The 26,553-nt window shown below is 33.1% G+C and overlaps 1 protein-coding gene across 1 annotated transcript in view; it reads left to right on the forward strand.

Annotated features, from left to right (window-relative positions):
• CCSER1 (coiled-coil serine rich protein 1) overlaps positions 1-26,553 on the forward strand; it is a 666,528-nt gene that overhangs the window by 215,662 nt on the left and 424,313 nt on the right. The window contains exon 4 of the mRNA XM_006768187.2: positions 2,943-3,036. Within this exon, the coding sequence (XP_006768250.1) occupies positions 2,943-3,036 (94 nt within the window). The remainder of the gene's footprint in view (positions 1-2,942; positions 3,037-26,553) is intronic.

Here is a 26,553-nt window from a genome sequence, read left to right on the forward strand (position 1 = left end):
TTCTTCTGTAACATATCATTTTGCTATGAGGTTTCACCAGCTTCAAAGATTCTGACCCACATTAATAAGAAAGTTGCTTAGTAAGCAAGTTCCCAAAGCAGGCAATTTAGAATGAGTAGTTTTAAGAATAGTTTATCTGGACCAGCAGTAAATGTCAAGGGTTATTCTAAATGTCAAGGGTTACTTACAAAATAAGAATAACATTGAAACCATCTAGTGAGTTCTCCAAATTTAATTTGTTCACTTTGTTGGTATTATTTTTTAAAAAATATGTGTTTTATTGATTTTAGAGAGAGGAAGGGAGAGGAAAAGGGAGATAGAAACATTGATGAAAGACAAGCATCGATTGGCTGCCTCCTGCATGCTGCTACTGGGGATTGAGCCCGAATCTGGGGCACGTGCCCTGACTGGGAATCGAACCTGTGACCTCTCAGAGCATGGTACTATGCTCAACCAAATGCACCGCACCCGACAGGCTGGTGTTATTTTCTTAAATGTTGAAATAAAGGTGGCAGGGTTCTTAAGTATTTCCTTGTTAACTTTATTTTTTTTTTTGAACTATGGGTGGATCTATTAACTGTCAAAATTCAAAAGACGGTTGAAAATTCCAACCTTGAACCGATGACATATTCTTCTAGACTTTAGGAGCTGCTGGAACCACGAACCAGAGGACCTACTATTATGATATTTTTCATTTTTTTGCATAGACTTACAATGATCACATCCATGCAATGAAATCCAAGGTCTCTGTGATAACAGCATTTTGCATGTTGCAATATCCATCTCCAAAAAACCCTTTTCTCATTTCTATGAAAGGGCTCTGATCACCAATTTGGTTAAGATGCCTATTTTGGATTATCCACAGATAAACCATGTCCAAACGTCCGATCTGTTTCCTTATACTTCTGGAGGACAGACGTGCCAGCCTAAAGTGCAAGCAGTTTGGTTTCTCCTGAGCCTCTCTCCTTGGCTTGCAGAAGGCTGCCTTTTTGCTCTGTCCTCACATCGTCATCCTTCTGTCTGTGTCCTAAAATCCTCTTCTTCTTATAAGAACAAGTATTGTTGGATTAGGGTCCATCTATCTGACCTGATTTCACTGGAATTTCTCCTGAAAAGATCATGTATTCCTATCTTTAAACACAATCATGTTCTAGCATTCTGGGGGGTTAGTACTTTAATATGTAAATTTTGGATGGAGACAATTAAGACCATATTATTGGTCATTGAAATTTCACATCCAAGTATAATTTTATTTAGGCTAATTTGAAACTGGATAATTATTACACTTTCATTATAAAACTTTTTTTTAACCTTTGTATTGACTAGCAGATTAAGATTCTCCCATTTGGAAAAAGCTTAATAAACATTTAAATAATTATCTTAAAAAAATTTCCCGTTTTAAAACTCTGTCTTTTTTCACATTTAACTTCAATTATGTTTCTTTTGTCATTTCAAATTCAAACTTTTTTTCTTAACATGTTGAGGTTGGCAGCTTATCTTTTGATGCCTATATCTTATAACATCTTCTTGATACTATATAAATAAACAACTTACTCTCAAGAAGCTATCCCTGCCACAGTATATTAAAATGCTTACAATAAACAGTGATTTTATTTATAGTTTAAATTATTAGTTACCTTGTAACTAATACAGTTATACTACAATAAAATGCGATACAATATGATACAACACAAAAGAGTTCCTTGTAACTTTCATTTGCAGAAAGAAGCACTTAGATTTGTAAACATTTATCACCTTTGAAGCTGTTGTGCTGTATTTGTGAATAACACATTTCTAAAGTTTAATAACTGTTAATTATATTTCTATAATGAGAGTAGTTTATGTGTATAAATTATAGTGTCCTTTAATTCTGAAGAACTAAGCATGTGACAATATCATTAGACTTTGCGTAATAATATTTACTTCTTTAAATATGAATTATGGTAACATTCAAATCAATGGAAAAAGTGATTGGAGATGTGATATCATTTATATTTAGGTTATTTTTCTTGCCCAATTTTTTTGTACCTTTGTTATTTCAGTTTTAGTCTCTAAATGTTAGTTCTTGCTTTTCTTAATATATTTACTATATGTTTATATACACAAATATACAGATAAATTCTTTATTCCTTTCACCAAAATCCTATCTCAGCATCACTGTTTTCCTTCAGGACTTCTCAATATACCCTACTGGTTGACTTTGCTATTTGCCCTCTTAAAAAGAAAGAAGGAAGAAAGAAAGAAAAGAAGGAGGGAAGGAAGGAAGGATACTAGCCCTGATGTTCATAGCATTATGAAAACCAATAGTTAATTTTAATCTAATTGATATTTATTTATTTCATTTATCTTTTCTAATCTAAAGCAAATTTTTGAGAAATGATAACTGGATCCCCACTACCAAGTGCGGTCTAAATTAATGTTTCACAGTTGGCACTGTGTACAAAATTTGTTTGAGAAACAATTCATTAAATGTGTCAGAAAAATGTTACATAGATTTGGGAGATAAATATTAGGAAAATAACCCTGTTTCAGTTCACAGACTTCTGTATATTTGAAAAATCTTGTATCCTCTTTGCTCAATAAGTAAAACATCACCTTTCTCGTGATTATTATAAAAAAAACTTCTGATTAAAACAAATAATTTCCTGTATTCTAATATTTTTGATACCTGCTCACATAGGTATTTCTGTTTAATTCTACATGTCCTTTAAAAAGCTAACAGGTAAATAGTTGGAAAAGTTAGATTTTTGTAAAAATTCTTGGAATTTTTATTGGACTGATAATCTTAAAGATAGTCAAATAACTTCTGGGTATCAGTTAAAACTCCACTTCTAATTTGAGGGGTTGTTGGTTGTTGTTTTGCTTCATTGCATCTGTGTGTGAATATTTTCTCAGTTTTTCAGTGTTCTGGTCTATAACTGTTGACTTTGTTTTTTCTTCAGGATGTTTTGAATAATTTGGGATCTTGTGAACTAGATGAAGATGATCTAATGCTTGATCTAGAATTATTAGAGGAACAGACTCTTCATCCACCTGGTAAGTATGAAATAAATGAACACCATTATGCAACTCTTTCCTTGATAAGCTATATATTGTTTAGGCTGCATCCATTCTTTTCAATCCCCAGTTTGTGCAAGGCGCTTGTTCTGTACCATGGACTCATGATTCCGGTGAGCTTAAAATATATTATGAAAATGTAAATCCTTTTGGAAAAGAATTAGAAATTAAAAAAAAAACAAAAAACAAAAACAACACCTGGCCCTGGCCAGTTTGGCTCAGTGGATATAGTGTCAGCCTGCAGACTGAAGGGTCCTGGGTTCAATTCTGGTCAAGGGCGCATGCCTGGTTTGCAGACCCAATCCCCAGTTGGGGGCGGGGGGCGTACAGGAGGCAGCAATCAATGATTCTCTCTCATCATTGATGTTTCTATTGAAAGTCACTATGTGCTGTAAAATGATTGTAAGGATGTATTGTTGTTGGAGAATTTTACAATAATGTTTTAGACGGGCAACACCTAAACTCACTCATTAATCTTAATGTCACTAAAAGAGTAACACCTAGACATTCTTTCCCTCTTAATGCCTAGAGAGTTCATAGCCCCACCCCTTCTGTTCATAAGTACTTAAGTCTATTCCGTTGTCTTGGTTAAACTATGATATTATGGGAAATATAGAGATTAGATCCAGCAACCAAATATAGAATGTGGGGAATTCTACAGGATGATTGGACTGGTTTCTTCAACAAAGAAATGGCACTATAAAAAGTGGATAGGTGTTGTAGATCAAAAGTGACAAATGGAATGTAACATCTTTGTAGGCATTCATGTAGAAGAACATAAAATTACCATAAAAGTATACTTTTGAGTTAACCAGGAATTTGAGAAATTATTGAATTATTATTTATTTTGGGGGTGTGGAAAATCTTTATTTTTTGTTTGTTTTTAAGGAAAACTTAAAGGGATGCATGGTTAAAACCATATGGTATCTAATATTTGTTTTACCTACAAATTTGGAGGTAATAATAGATGAAACAAAGTTGTAAAATATTGAAAATGATCAATGTTGTGGTGAAAGGTTTATTCATTAGTCATAATATTTTTTCTATTTTATGTACTTTTAAATACTTTACAACAAAAAATAAAACCAATTAATAATTTAAAATGATTATAGATCGTGTAGTTATCTCAGTTATGTTTGGTAGGCAACTGTGATAAAGAGTAAAAAATTACTTAAAAACATAAAGCCTTAACTATTTGTTTGGGAACAAAAATGAACATCTTTAAACTCCAGTTTCTTTTTTATAGCTATGTACTTCATTAATTTATTGTACAGAAAATAATGATACAGTAAATACTATGAATCTCATGAGTCTACTAAGATGAAGATAGCTTGGTTGGAGCCACTAAAGTGCCTTAGGAATCAACTGATTTAACCAAATTGTTCATAAGATAAATAGTGTTGTATTGCATATATGGAATGCAGTGCTGGTAAATGAGATATCCCTTAGAGTGAGTTGGCTTATTTAATGTTGCTTAGTAAATGGTCTTTGAAACCCTGTTTCACATTGGATGCCACATTATAGGTTTTGAAACACCCCAAATCTTTATTTAGCACATTAGCTCAGAAATAAGAATTTCTGATAACTTTACACAATTTATTTTCTTTATTAAGCAACATAACGAAAAGTCTTTCCAGAATATAAGAAGCATTATTGATAACTGATATTGATACAAACTCACTAATACTAAACATTTTGAAGTAATGGTTTAAATAAAAGTGATTTTCAAAAGTCTGAAACTAAAATAATGGTACCATAAATTCTACCACTTACATTATTGTAAATCATTAAAGGCTTTTTAATACCTTTGTTAGGCCCAAAATATCTACTTTTAGCTGTAGAGTCTTATTAAAGCAAAGATTCATAGAAGTTTATAATAAGGCCAAGATAAGTTTTTTTAAAAGATCAGAGAAGTGTTTTGTTTTAAAACTATTAAGTCAAATATTGTAGTAATTATCATATGTGACATTTATAAATTTTATTTAGTTTAAAATACAATTAGATTTGCAAAGACTAGAGAAATCACGATGTGTAGAAAATATAGAAATTCTGCTGTCTTTTTTACCTCAGTGATTTGCGCATTGTAGATGCGCAGTTGGTATCTATTAATGTGATTTTTATTTAAAATATAGCCAGACATCTTTGGAGATATAGGTACATATCAGAATTTTTAAAACAAAAATTAGTAAATTTAATTTTTTTCTTAGAGGAAACCAAATACCTTTAATTAATACATTTATTTTAATGGACAAATTTTTAAAATTTTTTAATTAAAAATTATCTTACATTTTGAAAAATGCATATATTGGATACTTCTCTTTTGAATGATTTAACATGCAAATAGGCAATCTAAAGGACAATAGCATAATATATGTACTACCTGCACTATGAGCAACATGAGCTACAATATATCAACAGGCCAGGTAAAATATCAGAATACCAAAACAAAAAATACAGTGTGAATTGTGTGGCTCAAGGCCTGTGTCATAGACCTGTGTCATACTTACACATTTGTATATGTAAGTATATATTTAATCATGCTGTTCAATTTTGTGTTTATGAGTGTACCTACCTTAGTAAAGATTGCTATTTATTATTGTAGTCATAATAATTCTGGACATCTTTAATATGTTTTTTTGAATTTCATTTTTTGCTACCTGCATTTTCATCTCAAAGGAATTTTAAGTTTACAGTTAGGGTTTTAAAAGTGTGTTGTTGTTGTTTTGTTATTTGCTTTTTAATCCTCACCTGAGGGTATGTTTCCTACTTGTTTTTTAGAGAGAGAGAGAAACAAACAAACACATTGACCTGTTGCCTCCCATAAGCACTCCAACTTGGTATTGAACTCACAACGTAAGTATATGCCCTGACTAAGAATCGAACCTGCAACCTTTTGGATATTATTATTTTTTTTTAATGAAAGCAAGAAAAGACAGTTTCAGAGAAAGGAAGTGTATGAATTAATTCAAAGTGAGTCCCACAAGGAGACTTCCTTGAGGAGAAAAAATAAAAGCAACTTTTCTAAATAATTAACTTTGATCTTGGCATTATCTGATTTTTATCTTTGTACATTCAAATCTAAAATCCAAGCTTTTAGATTAAAAAGCCTATGGATAAGCCTTCCAGATTTCTTTTGTCACATTTTCTTGAATTCATGCTTAAATTACTCTTCTGGATAATTTTATGAGTAAGTAATATGCATTGTGTTTCAAATACAGGATTATAAGTTTGTTTAATACCAGACATATCATTTCTCTTTTAGTAAAATTTATTGTTTTATAATGCATATAAATTTTTATAATGCATGTATGACCAGTTATTTTTAATTATAAAATATCAAGTGCTATCATTTGTACTTTGATGAATTAAAATATATATTACTGAACCTACCCAACTTTTCATCTCTCTTTAGTCTTTGAATCATGTTGTTATGGTCATGCTTTGGCCACAAATGAGTCTTGGAAGAAGATGTTAGCAGTGATGTTGGTTAGATATATCTCGAGTGTTTAAAAAACACACACACCACATACATAGTAACAAAATTTAATAGGTATAACACTCAAATGAGGGATCTAAAGTATTTCTTTATAGTGAAATACATGTTATAAACTGTGTAATATGTCAAAGGAATAATACCAGCTATACATGTTTACTTAATTTTTAATGTAATTTTACATTTTTGTGTTTAGGGTGTTTTTCCACTTATTGAAACATCTTGCATAATAATAATAATTTGAGAAAAATAGAGTAACAATAAAAGGAGGATAAGAAAAATAAGATGAAGTCATGGGTAATGCTGGCACACAAAATATATACTAGTATTACCACACTGAGTGGAAAATTACGTGATATGTTCTACTAGCATATGTGAAGAAAGAAACACAGCCAGTTACATGATTCAAATTATAAACTATTGTTCAGTCAAGCAATCAGTGCATTTTTTGCAAAGGCAAGGGAGGGTTGGGGGGGGGCGGTTAAGAGATCAACAGAAGGACTTGTAAGCATGCATATAAGGATAACTAATGGACACAGATACTGGGAGTTGGGGGGAGGGGAGTGAGGGCATGTGCCAGAGGGTAGGGGAGACCAGGGGGAGGTCAATGGGGCGGGGGGAGGAGGAGGCATATGTACTAAGGTATTTGTAATACCTTAAACAATGAAAAGAAAAGAAAGAAATTCTTATTACTAAAATCTGAAAGATATTTTGCTCACATGCCTTCAACAGCAATTTCTTCAGCAACTACTTTCAGTACTAGCTGGTGACATCATGCTCACTCAGTTGAAGCAGTTCTAAATGGTGACACAGCAGTTTAGCCAAAGCTCTGAACTTTATGAGGATTTCGCTTAATCTAAAAATGAAACTTAGGTCCTTGTCCATAGTTCATATTCCTGGGATACTTTTAATGTTGAGAACAGTTAAAGTACATGTTATCAAGCATTTTCCTCAGACAAGGTAAATACCATAGAGACTAACAGAACACCCAGTGTTCAGCACTGCCACTTCCTGATGAGTCCTCCAGAATGAAACCCTTGTGTAACTGAAAGATAACTCTTCTACAAATAGATGTGATCAAAACACCAATTAAATACCAAATAGCACACACTGTTCTATAAAGAAATACGAATTGGGGTTTTGGAACACCTACTCTGTAGCCATTCTTTTCCACAATAAACTAGAACACGGTGACATCTCTGTGTGGGCTGTGACGGTAAGGAGCAGCCTCACAGTGGCCGGAGCTGATGGGAAACATGTGCCTGGCTACCCTGACAGTGACGCATCATAATTCATCAAATGAGTTAAAGCCAAAAGGAAAGAAAGCTAAAACACATTTTGCTATTACCTGTTTGGAACATAGTCATTAAAATACGATTTCTCCCATTCTTTCCTTGGCTCCTGTGTTAATCCCAGGAGTGGGTTGTGAATAAGGTTGAGCAATTAGTAGCTGGAGACCTAAGTTGATGGGAAGAAAAACTGAATCCCTATAATGAGCTACGCTCTTTTCCTCAGCTACCTCAAGTTAATCCTCACAATAACTCTTAGAGAGAATATTTCATCATAAAGATCCATTCGAATTTTTAATAAAATTACAAATTCGCCTCCAAAGAGGAGGGCCATTTTGGAGACAGACACATCCACATTAGAGTTCCAGCTTTGCCAAACTGTCCTTGGGCAGGTGTTTCACTCTTTCTGAGCTGACTTTCCTCTTTTGTAAAATAACAATAATAAAAATTATCTTAAAATGTCATCCAACATAAATGGACACCATGTGTATATGTAACGTGCCTTTCACAGTTGCCTAGAATAAAACAGGAGGCTAGTTCAAGTTGGTTACTTCTCTTAATCTTAGTTTTAATTCCTTGTCAAAGAGTTTGTCCTCTCATTGACTATTTTTCATAGTCCTTAATTTCTTAATGATTTCCTCACTGATATGTATTATTTTTAAATATGCATTATTTGAATTTTTATTATCTAAATTCTGTGTAACATTTTAAGTGTTTTCTTAGTATTTATTACTCAAAAATTGATTAGAGCACTTGGCTTGTAACAAGTGGTACATTTCTTTGTGTTAAAACCAGTGAATTGAAATGCACAAAAACATTTTCTGCTTTATTAGTCATATGTACAAAATACTATGACATATTTAAAATAACAATTTTCAGGGAAAATACATTCCTGTGAAATACTTTAAAGCTTATTAACTCAAATTTTTAATATTCAGAGGGAAAGCAGGCTGTCACTTTGTATTAAATTTTATCTTAACAATTTGCAGCTGAGTTACTTAATTGAAAACACATTTTACTTAGATATTATTTTTTGATTAAAAGAATGTAATGGTCATTTTCATGGTTGAGTGAAGAAATTTTATATTGTTCTTGTTATTTATTTAAGAAATTATATCTAAAAACACCTAGGGCAGTATCTCTTGGTATATGCCCGGATGCAAATGGGAAAGTAATGGCCCAATTAGAAATTAATTAGGTAGTTGCTAAATTATTTTGAGTTTGATGAACAAGCAACATAAAATTCTGCAGTGAGTTAGAAACTCCTCCTGTGCCTATTAATTAAGGAGATAATTTTCGTTATTAATTTTTAATGGATTATAGCACAGCAGAGCAGAGATGAAACCCTAGTGGCTTTGCTAATATGAATGGTAATATACAAATCACAACATTCACACAGGGAAAATTATAAAAATAAGCTACAGATTTTTACAGCTTTGGTATGTCTGGCTCAGAAAAAGTATGTGTAAGGTATCTTCAATTTGACTGTTTAAAGCTAAGAAATATATGACACTTAATATTAGAATTTCAATATAATAGCTAGAAATCTTGACTCTGGGCAAATTTCAGACAACAACCAGACAATGTAAGCTTGAGCAAATTATTTAATCTCTCAGTTTTTCCTTCTTCATTTGCAAATGGGGAGAACAAAAGTATCTACCTTATAAATTTGTTGTGAGCAATAATATGTTTAAAAAGCCCAGTAGAAACCTCTTTCTCATCTGGCATATATAATATTCTTAAGACCTGTAGCAGATACCACTTTTTATATTATGCATGATAAAATATGACACACTTGATTAATATGAATCCAGTATTGAAAATTTTGATTATTCTTTTGTCTATTAATGGCATATCTCAACCTCATTTTCAAGTATAGTATTTCTCAAATTTTAGACATAGAATGCCACAACACATGCAGTTAATTTTGTGACCCTCATGTATTTCAAAATTTATGCAATTGTAATATCAAATGAAATGATGAAAGAATAACAAATGACATTTTTTGAGTCTAAGTGCCAATTCAATGAGTTACATAATAACTTTCAGATTTGAGAAAATTGAAGCTTTAGGTAATAAAATGTTACAGGAAGTAGTTGTCGCACCTGGACCAAAGTTTTTCTAAGTCTGAAGGCTCTGTGTCTAATTTTTATGATTCTTTTGACGAATACAATTAATTTATATAAAATTTCAAAATCACAGCTACATTGTAACCTTTTTTTGGAAACTGGCTCTTTTTTCTATTGACTTTTCACTTACCTGCATAGCTTATATGTATTTGCCTTTGACTACATGCAAGAAGCTAAAATTAACTGATACTTACGGAAGCACCTGTGTTATGCCAAGGACTGGTCTAGGCACTAAGTTATGTTTTTGCTTGTTTTTAGCAATAATTTATAAGCACTGGGATGATCTTATTTAATTCTATCATCAAGCTTCTAGAAAGTACATGTATTGCTATTTTCAGTCATGGACGAAGGGATGAAAACACAGAAGAGCGTTGTCGTTGGTCCAGAATTTCAATCTAGTTAAGTGGCAGAACTAGGGTTTACATTACACTGTTTTGACTTGATGCCTACCAAATATTTTCACTATATAAAGCTCTCAATGATGTTTAGTTCCTAGAAAAAGCAATTATAATAAATGTGCACAATGTCCTACTGTAATACACTCTTTGGGTAGCAGATGTAGTAAAGATGAAAGTGTGGTCTTAGTTATTACTTTGGTTTTGATCAGCTGTTGCCTTTGCTTTTTTTATTTCTGTTTTCAAAGGGTTAGAGTATCTGTTATCTGTGCAGTAGCCATTAGATGGCAGTAGCGTTCTGAAAATGACGATAGTAATCCTATAAACATTTGCATTCAGTTTACAGTCTACAAGGGATTTCAAATATGTTATCTTCTCATCAAATTATCACAATAACACTTTGAAATAGGTGTTAATATATCCCAAGTACAGTGGAGGAAGCAAATACTATATAATTAAAATATTTATTGCAGTTCACACAGCTAATATTAACCCAAATCTTAACATTAAATGACGGGTTCTTTTCACTATTTTTCTAGACCTTGATGCTTCTAATTCTAATACATTAGGTTAACATATTTTCCAAAGCTTTTGAAAATCATAGTAACATCTTAGAAGAAGAGGAGAAAAGGTTTGCTACACGCAGACATGCTTAATGTGGTGAAAAATAAGGACTGCTAGCCTAAAGGGAAAAGAAAAAGCAAAAAGCTTTGAAAAGGAGACAAAGTCATAAAACAGAACAGTGTGGGGTCATTTAATGTAGGAACACGTATCTCCATCTGTATGAGCAGGGCATGAAGCATTACTGTATTGCAATATACTACCCCATAGCATTTTAAAAATTGTTATAGCCCCAAATCATCAAGAAAAAAAGTAATATTCTGCCTACTCTAAAATTGTAAGCTGTATAATTCACTTTGGAAATGCAGCTATCTAAACTGTTAGTTTTATTCATTAATATGTTATGAGAAGAATATCCTAATTCTTCAGAAACTTTACCCAGAAGTATCATTTTATAAGAATTCTGTATTGCAAAAATGTGAATATATTTTAAAGTTCATTGAAAAAAATTATATAATTTTTAATATTTTCCCCATATTTCTTCCCCCAAGTTCTTATAAATGACTGAATGGACATAAGAGGAGTTGTGTAAAAATGTTCACTAATTGTTGTCTTTGAACAAGCAATGATTCCTTTATGGCAGTGGTTCTCAATCTTCCTAATGCCATGACCCTTTAATACAGTTCTTCATGTTTTGGTGACCCCCAATTTCATTGTTACAAATTGAACATAATTAAAGCATAGTGATTAATCACAAAAACAATATGTAATTATATATGTGTTTTCCGATGGTCTTAGGCGACCCCATCGAACGACCCACAGGTTGAGAAACGCTGGTTTATGGTTTATTGATAGGGTACAGGAATCATGATATCACTCAAAAATAAGATTATACAATTCTCACTAATATCTATGTAGATATTTCAATATTTTTATGGTTTTTGTTTATTTGTTGTTTTTACTTGACTACTTAATTGATTAATAGGTTAATACTTTAATTTAATACTGAGTTTTTCATATCAATTTTTAAAATATATGACTTGTTCAAAATAGGACAAACACATTATTTTCAGTATTCAATTTGCTGTGTTAAATGTTGCACTTAAAAGGCAGAAGAATGGACATAAGTGGAGGAGAATTCCAGATAGTATGAAGTTGACCCCTTCTACTTCTGCTCCCTGTGAATATTCAGTGTTTTAAAGGCCTTATTCAAGTTCATGCTGTTATTTTGTAGTACAGGGGACTGTTAAGAAATTGGCTCGTTTCATTTAGCAAGTACACATTGCAATTAATTATTTTATTTTTCATATAAGTACCCACAGAGTAAATCACTTGTATTTGTGGATTTAAAAGTGCCTCTGCTATTTTGCCCCTCAGCCTTCGCTATACTTCAGGAAGTTTGCTTAGCTGCAAAGAGGGCTCTTAGGTAGAATAGTTTTTAAGACCTAATCAACTATAGTTGAAAAATGTTTACACATTCTGACCTAATTTAATATTAAATGACAGCAATTTTAATGAAGTCACAGAATTGACTTGTAACCCGCTATTGTAGCATTTTCCACCATTATAAACTATCTTCTGCTGTACAAAAGGTCAGTCAGTGGCTCCAGTGCAGAGGATAGGGTCAATGGAAAAGATTTCCTTCATTCAGCATGGTTTCTCTGGAGCAATTAGAAAGAAAATATGTGTCTCAATATAAAATTTCATGGCCTCTAACAATTATGTGGTGACATCTCCAGACAATTGCTTGAGTAATGCCAACAACATCAGCTGTCACTATCAAAATGAACAAGTAATTAAGAAAGCAAACGCTGGTCTTTGTTCTGAAGAAGTAGAATATTTATGTATTTAAAATCGTACACCAACAAGAAAAATAACCACTGACGTGTAACATAATTTTCTACAGTGCCTTAGGCAGAAAAGAGAGAAGTAATAATGAACATTTCACACTATTATAACAAATTAAATTATAATTGTACACACTAAAAACAATTACAGAATTTCTATTCCTTGGATTATAAAAATTTAATGGCATCATTTTATCAGGTTTTTCTAAAGCATTTGCCCCTTTTATATATATCTTGATGAGCCTGCAGTGAAATTGGGGGTTCCTTATTCTTATGAGGACCACCTTTTCTATAACAGAACATCTTAGTCTGCTAGGATAACTTAAATACAGACATATCTGTCAGAATAATTAGTAGATTTGAGTGATACCATGATAATGCTGGCTCCTCAAACCTTTGGTAAGACCTAGCTCAGTTTATTCTTTACTGAGGTTAGGGGAAAATGTTACCTCCACTGAGCTCTGGTCATTTTGTGGAGAGGGAAGAACAAAATAGGATTTATTAAGAATTTGAATTTGGTTTAAGATGGACCTTTTATTTTGGGAGCCTGATTGAGATTGGGTAAAGATCAATGTATTATAGTTTAAGAGAGTAGGATTGGCAGCAGCAAAATAAGGATTTTAAGGTGAAGGATTTTACGGTTTTTAGACCATAAGCTAACTGTTGATGTTTCCTATTGAAGAATTGGTGGGTCTTTGGGGAAATCCTATTAATGAACAATAAAGTTAATTGCAATAGTTAAGTTATTCCAGTAAAGACAATGAAAGAATAAATTGATGTTCATAGAGACAGTCATCTACCTGTTTGAAGATAGGTTTTAGGTTTGAATCTCCACATTGAGAGAGACAGAATAATAGATCAAGTTTAACTGGAGACATGATCAATCCACATTTTTACTACTGTTTGAGGTGACACAATCACATACAAAGTTGTTGTCTAATCAACCATGACAGTCAGATTTTTCTTCTCCTTCTGCTGAATGGGCTTTTCTCGACCAGATCACTGATGTTGGAGCAGTTGGATGCTATCATTTAAGACTGGAGATTATACATCTGAACTGCAACACAAGCAGTAAAAGAAGGGTCTGGTAGGGTTTATTGTTCACTCTCAGCCAGAAGTTGAGTACACAGATTAAACAAGCGATAAATCCCATCCCCATGCTGAGGTTGTTAACCAAACTGCCAAAGTTTCTGATGTCTGGGAAAGAGGACAAAAGCATCTCCAGCCTAGGCCTCAAATGGATATCTGAAAAAGGTTTCTGTAGAAAGAGGAAATCTCTCCTGGGCTAAAATATTTTAATACTTTGTCTAAACTTGTTCTCAACATCTTAACAATGGTACAGTATATAGGAACAGTAGTTGAATGATAGATTAAACCAGCTTGTCATTGTAAACTTATCCATATTGTAAGGTGATTAAGATACCTAAAAAGTCTCTTTTGTTGTTGCTGTGAGATGCTGTTTCCTAAGTAAACATCACTCGTATGCATTGAAAGATCTGGGTTCTCTTGGATTTCTTGGGACCAATAATAACTTGGGTCCGCTCCCTCAATCACAACATTCATAATTAGAAAATTATAAAAAATGTATATTATTTGGGGAACATAATGTAAAAATATTCTAAGGAAAATGTAAGGAAAGTCATTGCCATTTTGCCAGGTGGTTCTTTTAAATAACCTATTTCAGTGATTTAACAACTCACATTATTTCACACTTTAATATCTGATATTGATATGTTTATAATCCTTTATAATAAAAGCCTAATATGCTAAGTGTCCAGTCATCTGTTCAAGCAATCAGAGTGTAATATGCTAATGATATACTAAGACCACTCAACCGCTTGTTATGATGTGCACTGACCATCAGGGGGCAGATAGTCAACTGGTTGATCAGTTACTATGATGTGCACTGACCATCAGGGGGCAGATACTCTGACCTGTATGTTAGCTTGATGCTGGGGTCTGGCTGATCAGGACTGAGCAAGATGGGCCTAACATCCCCTGAACCCCTACTGCGGTCCCTCCCTGGCTGGTCAACCTCCTGTGTCCCTCCCTGGCCCCGATCGTGCACTGTGGGGGTCCCTCAGCTGCCTTGCACCCTCTCGCAATCCAGTACCCCTTGGGGGATATTGGAGAGCCAGTTTCAGTCTAATGGTAGAATGACCGGTCGCTATGAGGCACACTGACCACTGTGGCTCAGATGCTCAACACAGGAGCTGCCCCCTGGTGGTCAGTGTGCTCCCACAGGGTGAGCACTGCTCAGCCAGAAGCCAGGCTCATGGCTGGTGAGCACAGCGGTTTTGGTGGAGCCTTTTCTGCTTCAGCATCAGGTGGACATCCCCTGAGGGCTCCCGGACTGTGAGAGGGCACAGGCATTATGTCCTCAAATAACAGCAATCTTGTTTTTCTTTTGAATAGATACATAAAATTAATGTCTTATAATCAATGGTGTCTTAGATCCAAAAATATATATTATGTAAGAAAAATAGGAATCTCAGAGACACATAGGGTATAATATTAACCCGTGATTTTAGATCTTCTCCTTTTAAAGGATCCAGAATAGCGTCCAATTCTGATTGGATACACTTAACAGAATTTCATTTCCCTTTATATTGCCTCATTATTTTCCAAGGTAAAATATTCATCTTTTTCAGTATAGTAATAATTTCAATAGTCATTTCTCCACTTGTGCACATGGGTTATACAGTACATCTTATTGTTTTGTGCATATTCATGCATTTATATGTTTATATATTTCCTAGCCCCTACCTACTATGATCTTCATCATTCTTATATATTATATATACTACCTTTTTGAGAGATTTCTGTTACTGAGAATTACATTTTAAAAAATTATTATTTTTAAATCCTCACTCGAGGATATTTTTCCATTGATTTTTAGAGAGAGTGGAAGAGAGAGGGAAAGACAAAGAGAAATATCGATGTGTGAGAAACCCATCCATGGGTTGCCTCCTGCACATGCCCTGATCAGGGCCCAGGTTGGGAAGGACCCTGCAACAGAGATACATGCCCTTGACTGGACTCAAACCCAGGACCTTTAGGTCTGCAGGCTAACACTCTATCCACTGAGCCAAACCGGCTAGGATGAAAATTACATTTTTATCTCATATAATACATTTTTATCACTCCATGAAAATAAGAGGTCAGCCTCAATTGTGACTCAGAAATATTGACCATAAAGTCTCTACCTTCAGTTCAAGCCTCTCTCACGATGTACATATAGATGTATTTAACAGTCTGTTAGGAATTTCATCCAACATTGTTAGTTATATGCTTTAGATGTAATACATTAGAGATTAACCTTATTCTTCCTGCCTTATAATTTGTTTTTGCCCTATTTACTTCTCTCTTGGTGATTGACAGCAACATCATGCAAACTACAAAATTTGAAACCAGGTCTAGCTAGCTTTAATTGATTCTACTTTGTAGTTATTCTTGATTCTACCCCCTTCTCTCCACAATTCTTATTTCCACCTTTATTTGGGCCAGCTTCATTTTTCCTCTAATTCTCTTCCCAGTTGGTATTTTGAGGCCCTTTCCCTGGCTCCAGTGGGCATTAGTGTCACTTATTCCTTCCTTCCTTCCCTTCCTTCTTTCTTTCCTTCCTTCCTTCCTTCCTTCCTTCCTTCCTTCCTTCCTTCCTTCCTTCCTTCCTTCCTTCCAATACTCATTGATTTGTATTCATGCCAAATCTCTCTCTCTCTCTCTCTCTCTATCTCTCTCTCTCTCTCTCTCTCTCTCTCCCCCTCCCTCCCTCCCTCTCCTCTCTTTCTTTCCTTCTTTCTTTCTTTTTCACTTAGTTTCAGAGTTGATGCAGGCTCAGGATCTGTTTCAGTTTTCCTTCCATCACCCCACTCCGCAAGGTTTTTCTATCACATAAAAACTTTCATGATTAATGTTGACTTAATTTCAGCTTTTAGAGACGTGGACAGTAATCAGTATAGGTAAGAGCATGGCAGTTGAAAATGCAGGAAGTGAGAGAGAATGTAGAATATTCAGGAGTTTTATTTTGCTCTGTCTTCCGGACTTACTTTCTCTCCTGCAGCCACATTGTTATCCAAGTTCCGGCCCATTTGTCTTCTTCCTTTCTTAATTCACAGAAAGAAAATCTACAGGCTGCTCTCAGGTGTCAGTTGGCTCACAGGTCCAAAGGCATAGATTCCACCATCAAAAGTGGTTTAACAGAGCATTTTCCCAACAAACGCATGGCTCTTCCCAACTGGATCCTCATAACTTCTGCTGGAGGGTTGACCTACTCTCTGCCTTGCTCCATTTGCTTGTCTTCTGCTTTATCTCTAAGGTTGACCTCCTCTAGTCAATTCTGCATATTACCCTCAAAATGTGCTAACACACCAATCTGATCTTGGTCACTAATAGATTTACAATTGTTTTCGTTATTCTACATCACCTTTATTGTACATTACAAGTTCCTTAGCTTTGCTTACAAAGTTCTCAAGCTTCTTACCGCTTTTTCTACATGATAAGATTGACTTCCAGCAAATATTTATTGAAGGTGTATGTACTATTGGTCCTAAAATTATGGTATCAAATATGAGACAGGTTGTAGCATATGGTCTAATGGAAAATTATATTTTGAAGCAATTATTAAGGAGGAAAAGAGCAGTGTACAGTGAGTGGAAAGAGGTGGAAATTTTGGTGGTGAAGAAAGGCCTCCTGAGAAAGTGACATTTAAGCTTTTATATAAAGGATAAGCGGAGAATAAATTTGATGTTGGAAGTGCTGCTTTCTCATCCTGAAATGTTCTTTCTTTTCTTATTAACTATCAGTGTTCAACTGCTAAAACAAAGTCTCAAAACCATTGATCTCTTTGATGTCAGTGGGGTGCCCTTTGAAAAAAATAAGTGTACTAGTAAGGCAATGATGATAAGGACTAAGTAAACATAAGATATATTCAGGGGAAAGGGATACTTCTATGGGCTGCAGCAGGTGGGGTAGGATTGAGGAGAGGTTGTACTTGTATTTAAATAAATTACAATAAAGTCTGGGGTGGGGAGGCATTCTATGGGCAAGAATCAATATAAAGAAAAGTTTAAAGACATAAATATTTAAGTACATCTGAAAATTAATAGAGGGTTACACCAACTTTGTGAAAGCAAAGATTACTTGGGAATAATACATAAAAATTTTAATACTATTATTTTTTGTCAAGTGTTTTTAAGTAGTCAAAAACAAAGTAAAACTTTGGTTCTGACTTTCCTACAAAATAAAATATTAAATGTATAAACATTTGAATAAAGGAATAGTTGTTCTTTTTGAATATATGACTCTGCTGATATATGTGAATAAAAATTGTCATAAAGTATTAACCAGGGGAATGAGTTTTATGTATTGGATCTTGGCAATATACTTTTCTAAATAACTCCGTACTTCTATTACTATCAGAATTCTTTTCAGGTTGTTCTGAAAAATGAAATAATCTGAAAAAAAATCTAGATAATTCTTTTAAAATATTTAGAAAGCATTTTTATGAGATAAGAAGGTTATATATTTTCAGAAAAAAAGGTAAACTTTACGTGCAACCTTTAAAAGTAATTAAAGTCATTTTTTTTCTAACCAGCTTGTGAATATTAAGAGCCATTTTGTGTGTCCGTTAGACAAATATGTGTTCATATTTTTTATCCTAGTGAATTCTAATATAGATATTTTTCTTAGTTCAGCAGCTTAGTTCTTTGAAGATTCTTTTTCTAACCATGGGGAATTAGGACAAAAAGTATTAACCTCACTAAAAAGAACATATTATTTTAGAAAAGGGAGATGACTTAGATATATTCTAACCATACAATATTTATATATGAGGACATTCAAATCAATGAGTAAAATGACGTACTCTCATCTAACTTGCAAGAAATAGAATATGGAATGGAACACTTTGAATTAATTTTAGTTATATATGGCTTAATAAAATTAATGCATATTATAAATTAAAATTTAAGTTGAAGCTTTAAGTGACTGTGAGTCTCAATAATATACTATGAGGTTTTTCTATGGCACTTTTTAAAAATTTGTGGCTGACTTTATGTAACAAATATAATTCACGCTATAATGATGATTTTTATGAACATTATTCAACACCCAGTGGAAAGAATTTCAAACAAAATTATAAGCTAGGGTATTTCTTTAACAACTCTATGGTCCTAAGTATATAGGTAGATCTGAGCTTCCAAGTGTATTTTTAATTTGATTTTAATTATATTCAGTAATATGTATTTATATGTGCTAATTTTGAGCTTAGAGGCATGATGAGGTTTTTGTTATTCTAGTATAAAGCAAACTATACTCTTAATGATTAGAATATAATGTTAATCAGCCCCATTTTCAATCTAGCTTTTATTATAGCCACGAGGAACAGAAACTCATTTCTGTAAGAGTCATACCTGTGGTTTGGTTGTATTAACCAATCTTTCTGTACTGACTGGTCCTGCCTGACACAGTGCAGAGATGATGCTCATAGGTCCTAAATCGAGCAAGTGTTACAGATGGATTTCCTACTTTATTTTTTGTTTTCTATTTTATATTTTCAATACTCCTCCAGAGATGAATAAATTTACTAAAAACATAAAAGCTTTAGCCTATTATGCAAAATGCAAAGTTGCTTTATTAGGCAGAATTTCACAGCAGAATCTGTCCTTTTTATTTTTTACCTTCTACATTACCATCTTACCCTTATCTTTCTCTCCAACAACAAAAAAGGAAATGCTCTGATATGCTTAGTGAGTAACATCATATATAAAATACAAATATTTATTTTCATTATACTAAGCATTAATTAAACAATATGACAATCTGGAATGTCAACCTGATGTCTTAAATGAAGGTAATTGAGAAGGGTGCATCAAGGTTGCAGCCAAAGAATGTTGTGTCCTAGGAGACATTCTTTTTGACACATCTTATATGTACTTACTTTAGGAGATGCTTAGTGTTTATGTGGTTTATCTATAAATATCTCAATGGTCTTACTTTAGGCCTTTGAACTTATTCTCACACATTTGGTCTTTTATTATAAAGAAGTGTAGCCTCCAATACCTGCATAGGAATATCCTCTGGTAGATGTTATTTAGCTTATTATTTGCAAAATTGGACAGATACTAAATATAACTTAAATCTCTCTCCTAATATTAAAGTTATCAGGAAACTATCTCATGAGAATTTGAAAATAAACATTTTAGATTTTGTGATTATGAAAGATTAGAAAAATGAAAACCTCTGAGTTAAATATCTTTTAGGAATATTTATATAGAAGCTAATTTGTGTAGCTAAAACAAATCAAAATGAACTCTATTTTGCTTCCATTATAAATCAGAATTTTATTTTGTGCATTGAAATAGAGTTAAATAAATAGTTATTTTAAAACATGCTCACAGAGCGTAGTAAAACTGAGTATAATTCCTGTTTTCATAGACATGCTCTGTGCTCTCTTAGTTTTGAACAGAAATAGTTGTGTGTGTGTGTGTGTGTGTGTGTGTGTGTGTGTGTGTGTTAGGGGTAGGTGAAAGAGAAATATAAGGGGAGGGGAAAGAAGAACTATTAGAGAGAATTAAGCAATAAATAACTGAATACATAAATTCATTATCCTATATAATAAAAGCCTAATATGCTAAGTGTCTGGTCATCTGGTCGGCCATTCAACCAATCAAAGTGTAATATGCTAATGATATGCTAAGGCCGCTCAACCACTCACTATGATATGCACTGACCACAGAGGGCAGACAGTTGACTGTCAACCAGTCGCTATGATGTGCACTGACCACCGGGGGGCAGTCAGTCAGTGGGACATTCTCTGAGGGCTCTGGGACTGCTAGAGGGCTCAGGTCGAGCTGAGGGACCCCCCCCCCCTAGTGTACAAATTTCGTGCACTGGGCCTCTAGTAAAATATAATAATTAAAATATGTTATAAAAATATTATACTTATAAAAAGATTAAGATATATTTCAATTACCCATAATGATATCTGATAGGAAATCTCTAAGAATAGTTATAGATCATGAGGCATTTCAAATATGTGTTATAAAGAAAAATTATCTGTAACTACATATGCTTCTCTAACCATATCATGTTTGTTACAAAGCAAATTCTATTTATCAGAAATTTGCCCGATTTTTATTTATTTAGTCAAAGTGCTTTTGGATGAAGAAAAGTAATGCACTCATTTTCATTTACTCAATTGCTTTAGAGAAATAAAAGTCATGTAGAAAATATAATATTAATTATTAATTATATTTTCCACCAGGTACACTGCCAAAGAGGGTTGCAATTGGCATTTTTCTATGTATAAATTAATAAGATTACAGTTACAATTTGGACTTATTTATACATTAAATAAATTTCTGATAAATTGTAAAAATGAATATTTACATATTCAGTTATATCTAACATTTGAACTTCTATTTCAGATGTATTCTCTTTAAGGAAGAAAGTGATCCCAACTATGCAAAAACTATTTTAAAAATGTAAAAAGCAGGTAAAAATCATTTGTGACAATGTCAAAATCCATTTTCAAGGGTATTTTTGCCTTTGTGTGTGCAGAGTTTATATTCATTTAAATCTCTAGTAGAAACTCTGAAATTCATCAAAAAGGAAATCAATTCACATTATCTTAGTAATCTTTAAAAGCATATGTAAATTAAAATATATCACATAGCTAAGTCCAATTTAATTGACAGTTCTCACTGCTTCTCAGGGATTTGAATATTTAAATATTTTAGCAGCCACACTGGTTAGTGTTTCAGGAATAGTACTGCTTTAGAAGTACAGCACATCACCACCTGTGAAAGCCCTATAGCAAGTTTTCTTTTAAGATCTTTTTCTTACAATAAAGTGTGTGATTCCTATGTTTATGTGTCAAGCACTATCTTTTCTCCAGAAGATAATATGTGAAAGCCTATAATAAATAATAAATGTGATGTGTGCATGTAACTGACTAATGAATAACAAGGTACCTGACACTCATTTCAGAGAACTTCAGTAGGAAAGCATTTGCAGGATTGCCTGAGCTAGCAAAGAATTTGAAGGCATTTCAATACTTCTGTGATAACAATTTTAACCAATAGCAGAAATCCCAGTGAGCATTATAAAACATTAGAAATGGAAATAATATTTTTCATGTTTTATTACATTCATAAATCTAAATATAAGCTAAGTAAAATTGTTTAAGTAGGAGAAGATCTCTTTTGTAGAAGAGATTATTAATAGAAAAATAGAACTCACAGAATTTGTTTTCATTTTAAGGAATTATGTTTATGGACTTTTAACTTTATCTCTGTAATGCTGGCTTAAAGGAAGAAGGATTTACTAAAAGCTCACATTTTAATAGTTTACATTTCCTGGGAGGGAGTGATGGGTGGAGGACTGGGATAAAAATAGTGACATTGAGGGAAAGCACCCTGGCAGCTGATTTTTCTCAGGTCAAACAACCAAAGTTCTTCAAAGGTAAAACTGATGGCTGTTTTTAATTTCACAAGAGGCGCAGTTTACGGAGATGAATAATTTATGTTCTTTTTACATCTTTAGCCCAAAGGAAGTAATGATTTCCTACAATGCACACATTTTATTATCTCAACCCACTCAAATATTTAACTCTACTCTCCAGTGAAATTAATGTAAAAATAGAGGAAGAAGTGGAGTATAATCATAAGAACCTGAGAAATGTTTAAATGATTAGATGGGTAAATTATTGAGTCACGAGCAGAGCATACTGTGCCTGAAAAAAAACCAACAGAAAAGAATTCTCCAAACTGCAACTATCAAGCAAGTGTTATATAAATTGATCGTAGTGAGTCATTTGATGTAGTTTTTAAAAATAAAACCCTTCATTTTAGGAGTCATTTAAGTTAACCTAGTTGTACATTCACATCAACAAATCTGATGACTGGACCTTAAAGTAAGGGTAGTGACAAAAAACACTGTCATGACAACATAGAAACAAATGTCTCTGCTAACAGCTTAGTTAGGGAAGAAAAGTAGTCCTTTACTTGACATTTCAGCTGTGAGTGAAGTTAAAGTTATATGGTTCTGACTAACTCTGCAAAGGAATTAGTATGGTTAGAAAGAATGAATAAAATAAAGGAAAATACATGATGCATCTTTAGATGCATTCTGTAAATCTTCAGAAAAACTGCCCCAAGAACTTGCCTTTGATAGGAATAGAACACTGGAGAGTCCAAGTATGGGGCAAGTCTCCTGCTACTGATAGCTCCAAACATAATAAAGTAATGAAATCCATGTCAGTTTCCTACCCCCTGTGACAATGTTTAAGGTCTTGGAATCCCATTGACTTTGTGATACTTAGGTAGAGAGGGGAATTTAGCAATCCTCTGGACATGTCCATAGACACTAATGAGGTCCCCCTAGCATCCGTGATGGCTCTGCTGAGGGCCAGCCCAGCTTTCTCATTCTAGAGCCCCCAGATCTTCCCATGGGTCTGACAGTCATGGATATTACTGGAGAATAAACACATTGTGGCACATAATAAGTCATGAAAATGGTGTATTAAAAGAGTGAATATTTATTTTTCTCCGACTGGCTTATTTTGCGGGGAAAGATAAATATCACATGATCTTACTCATTTGTGGAATATAATGAACAGCATAAATTATAAACAAAAATAGATCCAGAGACATGCATGGAACAGACCGTCCAAACTCAGAGGGAAAGCAGGTGAGGTGAGCATCAACCTATGAAACAGAAGGTCAAGGTTCAATTCTCGGTCAGAGTACATGTCTGGGTTGCAGGCTCCATCTCCAGTGTGGGACGTGCAGGAGGCAGCCAATCAATGCTTCTCTCGCATCTCTCTCTCTCTCTCTCCCTCTCTCTCTTTTTCTTTCTTCCCCCCACTTGCTTTCTTTCTGAAATCAATAAAAATATATATTTAAAAAAGTATCAATAAGCTCATAGTACTATAGCTTACTCAGCTTTACTAATAGGTAATCATTGTAAAGCAAGAAAAATAGCAAATTTATACTTGTGAAGAATAGGAAGAAATTCAAATTTACTAATATTTTTGTCAACATTTTCTGCCAACTTTTGTAAGCTTTTGTTTAGTCAATAATAACAACATAATGGAGATTTTTAAAAAGACATCCTAGTGTTTAATATTGATCCATTCAATTTAAAATTAGTTAACTTCTTAGAAACAAGAAAATATATAATATAGGAAATGGAAGCCATGTTTCTCCAAAAGAAGCTTTATTTCTGAAGGATTCTGTTCTCTTAAAATTTATAACCTGTAATTATTATTTATTGAGGAAGAAACTAATAAAATTAACACCAGTATAGTGCTTGTTCTGTTGATGGATTGTGTGGAATGTATCTCTTGAATATAAGCTTACTGGGATAATAGGATTGTATTATTCTTCTAAGTTACTACTAGGCCACTAAAAATTATTCCTCTTGCTTGTAATTATGTTTGAGTCTTTGCAAGAGGGTGGGGAACATTAAGTGATTGCAGATTAGCAGTGTTTTATTTGTGCATATCATAAATATGACAACATGTTAATTGTTTTTCACTTAAGCTGTGTAATTTATGGCTGCCACAGATAATGATACTTAAAATTTCAATCAACATTAATATTTTCTGTTAGGCAGTAAATGATAGAGACTCATTATATAGTTAAAATATTCCTTGTTAATGACTGCTTTAAAATAGTTTAAGATAATTTTTTTTAGAAACTATAAAGCGAAACACAAAAACTATTTTAATTTTGTAAATTTGTTTAATTTTAAATACTTTTTAAAACTTAAATGGATTACAATGTTCCTAATTTAAGTCTAAGTACAAAAATTTCAGTATCCAGGATCTCATAGAGTAGTAGAAAATTACATTTTCATTTACATATAAGATATACTTGACAGAGGTCAAGACTAAATTCAGATAAGGTTCATAATAAAAAATCTATAGCAGTTCTTACCAAAAGGATTGTGTTTTTACTTTTGTATACCTGCACAATCAGTTATACTAAGGGAGATGCCCTGCCTTGATTAATGGGATTATTCATCAAGAGTAAATGAAAATGTCCTTTTCTAGAAGCTAATTTGCCTTACCTTAAAAAAAAATTTAACAAACAACATTCTAAATAAAAAGCAGATAATTATAAATTTGCTATTATGAATCTTCAGCAGAAAACTATGTCTCAAAAGTATGTCTCAAGCTAGAAGATACAATTATGCTTAGCCTAGCAATGATATGAATATTGTGAATCAAGGGACATTTTTGAATACCATTTATATTTCAAAAAGAAAAGCAAAAACTGAGATGACAATAAGAACTTATAGCTAGAAGAGAGTTAGAAATCATCTAATCTTTAGTCTTTAGTTTATGGGACCAAAAATATTGAGACCTATAAATGGTTAAAATCAGATCTATTTAAAAGAATCAAATTTTCTGACTCTAAATCTAGTATGTTTATACCATAAAAAACAGATACATCTGTCACTTATAATGCCATACATATTTAGAAAATTAGGTAATGGAGATATTTATTGAATATAGGTGAACATGTTTATATTTGTATATGTCTCCCTATATAAATGAATAATATAAATATACTTCTATCTACATAGTTTTTGAAACTTGAATGCTAATTGACATTCATCATAATTAGACAGAGATAGCATGATGAGATAGGCATACAGAGGTGGGAGCAAAAATCTTTAAATTTCCCCTTTTACTTACTAGGTGGCTGTCTTTGGAAAATTGGTTAATATCCCTGAATCCATTTGCTTTCTCTCCTGTAAAATGGGGATAATGAAACACATTTGCTGGTTGTAGGAAAGGTTAGAGATAATGCAGATAATGTAGTCAGCAGTCATTTTATATTATTCTGTTTGTATGACACATCAGCACATTGAGGCCAGCAGACTGTTTATGCCTCAATATAATATATCTAATGTACTAACGTGATTTAAATCTGAAAAAATATACTACTGATTACTTGGGTACCTAAGTACTAGAACTGGAAATATTATGTTTGAATGTATGAAAATGATCTTTGGTCATTGAATAGCTAGTTGTGATTTAATGGCCAGAAGGCTTTACTACTCTTGGCTAATTGTGATAGGAATTTTTTGTCAACAGTAAGAACATGGACTTTGCAATCAAAAAGACTTGGTTTAAAGTCCTGGATTAGTCCCATAATTAACTGTCTGAGCATTTTATTCACATCTCCACATTTCTGTGTAAATAAATAAATCCTATATAATCAAACATAGTATACAAATTGTCCCCCCAACTGGAAGTTTCTCCGGAGTTTGTCCAGGAGTTCAACCAAGGGGCATGGCTGACTGGGGGAAGGGAGGGAGGCCTCGGCTGGCAGCCAGCAGCCACTAGGAACCCTGCCAGTGCACTGGGCCTCTACTAACTAAATAAATAAATTAAATAAGTAATACAACTTTCTTGAAGAGGTTGTTGTGATCGTTAAATGAAACAGTACATTTAAAAAGGTTTCCTCAGTGCTTGATATAGGAAACTCTATAAAGTTAGCTACTGTATGTCATTATCATTGTCATTACTAATTCAATGGCCTTTTTAATTTCTCTTAAGAAACTAAATTGGGAGTAGCCAGGGAGGGATTGATGGGGGAAAAGGGAGACATGTGTAATACTTTAAACAATAAAAAAGGAAAATAAACTTAAAAAAATCTTTGCACAATTGCAGAAATGTGAAAGTTATGGGAAACTGAGTAGATTGCAGTGCTTTTGGATAAATATATATTACAGTGATCCCTTAGTATTAACATGGGGAGACAGTAA

Source organism: Myotis davidii, unplaced genomic scaffold (genome assembly GCF_000327345.1).
Source record: "Myotis davidii unplaced genomic scaffold, ASM32734v1 scaffold963, whole genome shotgun sequence".
Lineage (NCBI taxonomy): Eukaryota > Metazoa > Chordata > Mammalia > Chiroptera > Vespertilionidae > Myotis > Myotis davidii.